Here is a 9,155-nt window from a genome sequence, read left to right as displayed (position 1 = left end):
GGTCCCTGGGGGTTCCTGGCTGGTTCCTGGCTGGTTCCTGGGGGTCCCTGGAGGTTCCTGGGGGTCCCTGGATGGTCCCTGGGGGTCCCTGGCTGGTTCCTGGGGGTTCCTGGGGGTTCCTGGCTGGTCCCTGGAGGTTCCTGGGGTCTCTGGGGGTCCCTGGCTGGTTCCTGGCTGGTTCCTGGGGATCCCTGGGGGTTCCTGGAATGAAAAAGTGCCAGCAGTGTCCCCTGTGTTGCAGATGTCCCACGCTGCTGTCAGTGGTCTGTGCAGGGCCATCAAGCTCCAGTGTGAGCTCTACTCCTCACGGCAGATTGCCATTTGTCTGGACCCCTACTGCGGCCTGGGATTTGTGCTCTGGTGCCTTTGCAGGTAGGACTGGCTGGGGAAAGGGGCAGGTGAGCTCCTGGCTGGGTAGAAATGTCCTTCCTGGSTGTAATTACAGACACATTGACATTACAATTACAACTCATTTACAGTATGGGGGGAATTTGTCTTGGATCTGACAGCAGCATGTTCCCTTTTGCTGCAGATTAGCAAGATGTTATCCCATCTTGATTTTGTGTGTTTGTGCTGCCAAATATTCCTGGCTTCAGAATGTTTCTCTTCCCTTTCTTCCTTGATTACGTGTTGCAATAAGGGAGGTTTTGTTCTGTGTGAGGTTGAGCCAGTTCTCTTCCCTCACTGTCAGTGTGTGTTTGTGTGTGGATAAATTGTTATTCCTGTACAGTAAGTTGCATTTTTAAAATGCTGCTGTCCCAGTTTGCCTCAGCTGCAGTCCCACAACCTGTTTTGAACTAACAGGAATGTAGTGTGCAAATACAGTAAATAATAATTGAAAGACAATACAAGCTGCACTAAAAGGTTTTSTCTCTGAATGTTCTTCACAGTGTGTATTCTGGACATCAGTCAATTTTAATTCCTCCTATGGAGCTGGAATCCAATCTTTTTCTCTGGTTATCTACTGTCAGCCAGTATAAAATAAGGGACACTTTCTGTTCCTATTCAGTCATGGAACTGTGTACAAAGGGACTTGGAAACCAAGTTGAAATGTTAAAGGTAAGAAATGTTTCCTGAGTGTTACGTTACATAAATTAAGGAGACTCTGGTACTAAAGCAAARTGATAAGATGGTTAAATACAAATTTTCCTGTTGCACGAGTCTCCAGGGCAGAGATGCTGCAAAAGCAAACCCCAAAAACTGCAGAGAGGAGAGGGTGGGCAGGAGCTCTGGGGGCTCTGGCAGTGCAGGGAGCACCTGGCAGGGAATGGGAGGATCCCAGCTCTGCTCTGCAGCACATTCCTTATGTAACAGTCTGCAGTGGAGGCTCACACCAGCACATGATGGAAAGCACATGGCAGGAGAGCTCTCAATGGAGGGGGGTTCTCCTTGGAGATGAGAGAAAGGAAAAACAGCTCCGTGCTGTGCCTGAGGGGGCTCTTTCCCTGGGCTTTCCTGGAGAGTGGCTCTGTSAGATCAAAGCTCAGGCTCATTCTCTGGGTGCCCAGAGCTCTGCAGTGCCTGGGCTGTGTCACCAGRTGACAGTTCCAGCCTGGTGCTGCTCAGGGCATTCCCCACAGAGATAATCACAGATTCGGGTCCCAGTGCTGGTAAAGACTTTCCTCTGCCTGGTTTGGTTCCCATCTGTACAACAGKGACTCAGAGGTGTAATCTCAGCTGGGGCAGAGGAGGGAGCACAGGCACTGCATGTCCTGCTCTGGCTGCATTTCCAAGCTCTGCTCAGACACAGTTTGGAGTTACAAACAGAATCAGAAAAGGGGAGGTGACTTGGAGCACGAGGACAGGATTTGTCCTGCATTTCCTGAGCAGTTTCAAGGGCTAAGAAGCAAATGGARTTTGTTGAGAGGGGACAGCTGAACAGCCCTTTGCTGTGTGTTGCTCAGGCCCGAGGCATTAACCTGTCTTGTGTCCGGACCTGTGTGGTGGTGGCAGAGGAGCGGCCGCGCGTTTCCCTCACCCATTCCTTCTCCAAACTCTTCAAGGACATTGGGCTCTCATCCCGAGCCGTGAGCACCACCTTTGGCTCTCGGGTCAACGTGGCCATCTGTTTACAGGTAACACTCCCCAGGGCCCCTCCTTGTCCCTGGCAGCAGAGTTCAGATCCCAGGCTGGGTTTTATTCCCAACATCTGCCCCGTGGAGARCAGCTGGCACGAGATTTAAGCAGCTTCTCTCGTTTCCAGCTGCCAAATCGTGTCACAGATGCTCCAAACAAGTGCAACACGAATTAGAGCTGTTTATTCCCAGTAAACAGTGCCTGCTTGCTCCAGGCTGGTGGCTGAGAGGGCTTGGGGTGTCTCTCCCCTCCCCAAGGCTCCTTCCCACTGCTTTCCAAAAGGTTTCCCTTAGTGCAGCTGCAAAGGGATCACGAGCAGGAATTCTGTCAGGAACCCCCAGAAATGTGTCTGATTTTAGGTAGAAGTTATCCTGACTGCTCTAAATTTTAACTCCTCAGGGAACATCTGGGCCTGATCCCACGACGGTGTACGTAGACCTGAAATCCTTGAGACATGACAGGTACTGTAAGTTCACTGAAACCAATTTATTAATCAAATCAAATCCTGCAGTGGTGCTGAATTTTCACACCACACCTGACACTTCAGCTCTGTTTTCCCTGACCATGGTTTSTGTACCCTCAGGGTCAGGCTGGTGGAACGAGGAGCTCCGCAGAGCCTGCTGCTTTCTGAGTCTGGGAAGGTAATTCCACATTTCCCCACTGCCCCCAGCCCAAACTGGGAAGGACATTCCTGTGGTGTGGGAGGGGGTGGCACTTGCTTACACTGTCCCTCTGGAAAGGGAATTGGATTTAAAAAGAATCACCCATGGATTGAGGAGTGGGTTTTGTTGGGAGAATTGGTCCTGTTTGCAGTAAATGAACCGTGTCAGAAGTGTGGGATTTGGTATCCTTGGAATCAGCCCGGATTTGGGATTCACTCTTGCTCTTACTCCCTCATGGATTAACACAAAGAGGTTTCCCAGTAGTTTTTAAGCTGAATTCTTCAAAATCAGGGCCTAGCAACAACTACAGGCTCAGAATGCCTTATCTGTGTGGCCCTGGAGTCATGGAATTCATCCCTACCCTGATCTCACTTTGCTGTGCCTGTCCTGGCCTGTTCTGTCCCTGTTTGTGATGTCCATGGGTGGAATCCTGCCCTGAACATGTGTTTGATTACAAATTCCTTCTTGTGCTCCTCAGATTCTGCCTGGAGTCAAAGTGGTCATTGTCAATCCAGAGACAAAAGGGCCTCTGGGAGATTCTCACCTTGGTGAGGTAAGTGCAGGTTTTGCTCCTTGGGGGCCTTTTCTCTGCTGGGGGACAGTTTGAAGCTGTGATCCAAACCTTTTAGGCTGAACTATTGCTGGAGCGTTCAGAATTTGTCAAGTTTAAGGAAAACCCACTCAAAAAGAAACTCGTTCCACCCTAAATCTTGCAAGCTGGCTCCCAAACAATATCATTTATATTTGRCTTTCCTTACCTCGATTACAYACCAGTRTATTGATCTGTGTTGATGRATTATTATCCAGTTTTGGACTTGAMATGTTTAAAACCCACAGTTTATTTCTTCGGCGAATCCTCAGCTGCAGTTACTGCAAGAGCAGACCTCAAGATGCATTTTTACGATTCCACAGGATATTTAAAAATTCGAGCTGAAGGAAGATGATTTTTGTGACCTGAAAAATCCCAGATAAAAGCAGAACCTTGTCGTTACAGTTCCTTTACCCACTCCCCGTGACCCCTGGGCAGATGCTCCAGGTGGGCAGGGTTGGATCTGACCCTTTCCCTCCCCCTGCACAGATTTGGGTGAACAGTCCCCACACGGCCAGTGGTTACTACACCATCTACGACAACGAGACGCTGCAGGCCGACCACTTCAACACCCGCCTGAGCTTCGGCGACGCCGCGCAGACGCTGTGGGCTCGCACGGGCTACCTGGGCTTCGTGCGGCGCACGGAGCTGACGGCGGCCAGCGGCGGTGAGTGGGGCTGGTCACACCTGGGGCTAGTGGGGGTGAGTGGGGCTGGTCACACCTAGGGGGAGCTGGGGCTGGTCACGGGGGCCAGCGGGGGTGAGTGGGGCTGGTCATGACTGGGGTGAGCTGGGGCTGGCCACGGCGGCCAGCGGGGGTGAGTGGGGCTGGCCATGACTGGGGGGAGCTGGGGCTGGTCACAGGGGCCAGTGGGGGTGAGTGGGGCTGGCCAGGGGAATGGCTTCAAACTGCCAGAGGGCAGGGTTAGATGGGACATTGGGAAGGAATTCCTCCCTGGGAGGGTGTCGGGTCATTGGAATGGATTTCCCATCCCTGGAAGGGTCCAAGGCCAGGTTGGACAGGGCTTGGAGCACCCTGGGACGGCAGGAGGTGTCCCTGCCCATGGCAGGGGGTGGCACTGGATGGACTTTAAGGTCCCTTCCAGTCCAAACCATCCTGTAATTCTTTAGCTTTGTTCAATCTAGAGTGCTTTATTCAATCTAGATTGCATTTCTGAGTGCTCTCTCTCCCTCCCCAGAGCGCCACGATGCCCTGTACGTTGTGGGAGCTCTGGATGAGACGTTGGAGCTGCGGGGGCTGCGCTATCACCCCATCGACATCGAGACCTCGGTGTCCCGAACCCACAGGAGCATTGCTGAATGGTAAAACAGCCCTGAGCACTGCACTCACCCTGGCCCAGCTGAAATGTAGCTCAGGCAAAATATGCAGGGTTTTATCAGAAAAAAAAAAATAGGGAAATTCAGGGGTTTTGTGTTGCCATCAGCAAGTCATGTGCCCGATGTCCCAAGTTTAAAGAAAACCCACTTGAAAAGAAGCTTGTTCCAYCCTAAATCTTGCAAACTGGCTCCCAAATAATAGAATTTACATTTGGTTTGCAGATAAGAACAGACTCAGTGCTTTCTCACAAGCCTTAGTTGAACACAGAAGTGATGATTTCCTGCTCTGGGGTGTCCAGAGCCATTTCTGAGTTGGTGACAGCAGCRTTGGGTTCCTGTGTCACACAGGTAGAGCTGAGATAGGTCTGATCTTTGTCACATCAGGACCATGCCATCCTGGAGTTAGGCAGGAAAGGAAGCCCAAAGCAGGTGGGAAGCTCCACCTGAGGATAAAGAACCGGAATGTTTGGATTTTTGTGGCAATAACGGGGTTTTGTGTTGTTTCTCCTTTCTCACCTCAGTGCCGTGTTCACCTGGACCAACCTGCTGGTGGTGGTGGTGGAGCTGTGTGGCTGCGAGCAGGAGGCTCTGGATTTGGTTCCTCTGGTTACCAACGTGGTCCTGGAGGAGCATTACCTGATTGTGGGTGTGGTGGTGGTGGTGGACCCCGGCGTTATCCCCATCAACTCCCGGGGTGAGAAGCAGCGCATGCACCTCCGGGACAGTTTCCTGGCCGATCAGCTGGACCCCATCTACGTGGCCTACAACATGTGACAGGCACAATGGARCCAGCAGGGTGTTCTGCAAGTGAAGCTGGTGCAAATTACTAATACTTGATCTCAAGTTTGAAGTTGCTGCCACATTCCCTCCCTCCCATCCCGGGGTTGGGGTGAAGGAAATGTGGGAAGTGACACAAACGTTTGGAAGCGTTTACTGAACCGTGAGCTTTAGAGAACTGCAAAGGGGGAAAGTGTGTGAGCTACAAAACCCCCAAGGCCTTTACAGTAGTGTTACTTTTTCATCCGTTGTACATATTTGTATTTTTATCTAATCCCGGGTTAGGATTCTATAAGGGGAGGGTTTATTTAGTTAAGATAATAAACTATTAAGAAAAGGGTCATCAAGAGTTCTGCAGTTCCCTACTCCATGATCTCCTTTTGCATCTGGAGCTGTTCATACCACGGGATCACACGATGTCTTGACAAATGTGCCATGACCAAATCAATAACTTACGGAATCAAAGAGTTACTTATTCATATAGAGATTTCTGGAATTTAAAAAGAATTTTGCCTATATTTTAAATATGTAAATATTATTATACATAATTCACTTAGATAGAAAATTAACTTGGCTAGTGAGGACAGCTGAAGGTTGATATTTTTAAGGACAGGTGACTTTGGTGGTCCTCAGCAYCCTTGGCATTGGCTTAGATGTGACATGAGATGCTCCCACCTCCCCCAGGTTTCTGATTTCATTTGTATCTTTATTCTGACCACAAGTGTGTAGAACCCTTTGGTTTTAAGGCCCATCTTTCTCCAAGAGGTGGAATTGGGGTAGAAATGGCCAAAAGGAGCTGAGGCACAGCCTCTGCCTCACCCTGTGGCACCAGGTGTGGAAAGGAAGGACATTCCTGGGGTTGGCACACAGGTAAATTCCTTTTTGTGCTGTTCAGCTGGGATTCCTTCAGTTCCCTGCAGACAGAGCATTTTGCTGTAAATGGAATTTAGTGGAAACTGGGAGCAAACATCCCAGCTCCCCTCAAAGCATTTCCTGAAAGAACAGGGCAATTCTGGGTGGAAGTCAGACGCAATTTTTCCATTTCCAGGAGAAGACAGAGTGCTTGTGTAAACACAGGGTTAAATAATGTTGTAAAAATTGCTCTCCCAGCCTTGCACAGCCTGTGCCAGCTCCAGCGTTAGGGAATGGGAAGAAACAGAARCCTTAGAGCAGCAGGTCCAAGCTCTTCCTGCTGGGAAGCAGATCCTTGTGGGCTGCTGGTTGAGCTTTGACTCCAAAATTACCTTTTTTTTTTTTTTTAAATACTTCATCTTTTAACAACAATTACATTTCTCTGGGTGCTAATATATGATTTTGGAAGCYTCAGGAGCTGCTACCAGATCCTGCAATAGGGTTTTTTTTTTGAGTCAGATGTGGTATACAGTGTAAATAAACTTTTCAAATGTTCCAGATTACCTCACGCAAAGTTTGTAGGCAGTTTTTAAAAGGTTTATGGTGTGGAYTTGGAAGATCCTGTGGCAGTTACTGGAGCAGAATCCAGTGGATCCATGAGCAAACCCCACTCGTGTCCTTGAAAAGCTCCTGCTGCATCCTGGTAGTTCCTCACTGAAAAGAAGAGCTTTACAACTCAGAAGTTTCAAATGATATTTTTGAAAAATAGTTGATGGGGGAATAGGAACTGGAAGCTTTGTGGCAGGTCTGGAYTTAGGTTCTTTGCAAAGACTTTGGGTTTCAGGGTCACATTTTGGAATCTTTTCTGTGTTTTCCACAGGATCAGCCAACACTGCAGAATATGCACAAAACCTTCAATATATTTAGTTCTAACAAATTGAACACGAAGTGGGGACAGTGCAGGTGAAACTGAGACTAAAACAGTTGGTCCTGCAGCTTGTTTCGGGTGTAAAGTGCACAAAGGTTGTTCTCCCTTTTCAGCCAGAAAATTCCTGTTATTCCATGTTCTTTGTCACCATTTTTGTGTTTCCTGCACAGCCCAGGCCTGGCCCGAGCAGCTTCACTCCAGTKGGACCTTTCCAGGGACACCTGTGGTGCTCTTGAACCTTTTTCTTTACTCAAAGCTTTAGAGAAATTGTTTCAACAGACACTTTYTGTCCTCTGAGGTGGATTTTAAGTCCAATTCCAGGGTTGTCTTTTTATTCTTCATTTTTCACAAATAAAACAAATGCGTGTGCATGAATTCCATCATATGTGGCAGATGGAATTCCTGAAATGGCATTTTTTTTGAATGTGACTGAATTGATTTGATCTTTTTTTCCCATTCTTTTGAATTTGTTTGGATAGGTACCGATAGCTCCCTATGGTTTGAGGTTTTATCTTGGCCTGCGTGTTCCAAAGCTTCCAGCACATTCCATTGCTCTGTGCTGGAGCAGTGCAGGATGCAGCTCTGCCCATGGAATGAGAGAACATTCCAAGGAGCAGCTGGGCCCTTTGGCTTCCCTGGATGTTTTGGCAGTGCTGGAGAGGAGGGGATGGAGCTGGGGGCTCTGCAATCCCCAAATTCCACCTCCAGCCCCGCTCAGGACTCGCCATGAGCCTTCCACGGGTCATTCCACTCCTTCCTCTGGAGCTGAGGGTGATCTTCCTGCATTTTTGGGGAACAAACCAAGATCATTCACTCCAGACAGGTGGGCAGGGGCAGGGCTGGGTGCTTTTCCCAAAGAAACAGCCTCCCCCTGGTTTGATTCTGCAGCTCCTGGAGTGGCACTGGGCACAGTATTCCCCTTCCCTTGGTTCATTTTTCCCCTTCCCTTGGTTCATTTTGCCCCTTCCCTTGGTTGGTTCATTATTCCCCTTCCCTTGGTTCATTTTTCCCCTTCCCTTGGTTCATTTTTCCCCTTCCCTTGGTTCATTTTTCCCCTTCCCTTGCCCCTCAGGTTCCAATTTAACAGCTGATGGGAAAAGCTGGGAATTCCTCCCACTGAATTAAAGTATTTTGTGTGTCTCACTGTTTCTGAACCTTCTCGGAGCGAGCGCTGTGGGAACAGGACGGTTTTGTCCTGTTTTGGTAGAATTTGCACTTCATTTCTGGTGTAAATCAATTCAGCTGTGTCCTACTAACTGTCCTAAAATAAGGTGATAAAAACCAGATTAATTTTAGCCCTAGATGTATTTTTTTCCCTTTAATTTCTGTCAACCTCTTTCCCATTGTCCAATCCAGACTCCGGCGTTCTGTAATTATGTATAAAGGTTTTATTTATTTAAAATTAGATTAGTTACATTTTTAAATTTAACACCTGGCTGGACAGTGTCCCATTAACGCATTGATTGTGTTTCCTTTGTCTTGTGTTAATAAATATTGATGCCTGGTTGCTTGTTTAGTCCTTCCAGAGATGTTTCCATGAAGGAATTTTATTTTTAAGGAAGGAAATGTGGGTTTACATTGATCCTGGGCACAGGGGAAAACTTGTAAGTAACCTATAAATATATTTTGTTAGTTGTGAGGGTGTGAAGGAGCTGGGCTGGGCAGTGCCCTGTGCCTGCAGCTTTGGGACAGGTACAGAATAAACCCAAAAACTTGGAGATTTKGGGGATCAGAGCAGGGAATGGAGCTGGGGAAGGGRMTGGAGCAGCAGGAGAAGGGGATGGAGAATTCCTGAGGGAGATGGGAAAGGGGCTCAGCCTGGAGAAAAGGAGAYTCAGGGGGACCTTCTGGCTCTGCAGAACTCCCTGACAGGAGCCAGGTGGGGTCAGGAGGTTTGGGTTGGACCCAAAATGGGAATTTCTCCATGGAAAGG

The 9,155-nt window shown here is 48.6% G+C and overlaps 1 protein-coding gene across 1 annotated transcript in view; it reads left to right on the top strand.

Annotated features, from left to right (window-relative positions):
• Nucleotides 1–8,747, top strand: part of DIP2B (disco interacting protein 2 homolog B) — a 57,697-nt gene extending 48,950 nt beyond the window's left edge. Inside the window, exons 30-38 of the mRNA XM_057385212.1 lie at nt 242–372; nt 891–1,059; nt 1,905–2,075; nt 2,476–2,537; nt 2,660–2,717; nt 3,217–3,291; nt 3,817–3,994; nt 4,527–4,650; nt 5,187–8,747. Coding sequence (XP_057241195.1) covers nt 242–372; nt 891–1,059; nt 1,905–2,075; nt 2,476–2,537; nt 2,660–2,717; nt 3,217–3,291; nt 3,817–3,994; nt 4,527–4,650; nt 5,187–5,439 — 1,221 coding nt within the window. The 3' untranslated portion in view covers nt 5,440–8,747. The remainder of the gene's footprint in view (nt 1–241; nt 373–890; nt 1,060–1,904; nt 2,076–2,475; nt 2,538–2,659; nt 2,718–3,216; nt 3,292–3,816; nt 3,995–4,526; nt 4,651–5,186) is intronic.
• Nucleotides 8,748–9,155: the final 408 nt, after the last annotated feature.

This window comes from Malurus melanocephalus, unplaced genomic scaffold, assembly GCF_030028575.1.
Source record: "Malurus melanocephalus ecotype Western Australia unplaced genomic scaffold, MMel_1.1 scaffold_798, whole genome shotgun sequence".
NCBI classification, from domain to species: Eukaryota; Metazoa; Chordata; class Aves; order Passeriformes; family Maluridae; genus Malurus; species Malurus melanocephalus.
The sequence above is the reverse complement of the archived record's forward strand: the minus strand, read 5'-3'. Positions and strand labels throughout refer to the sequence as shown.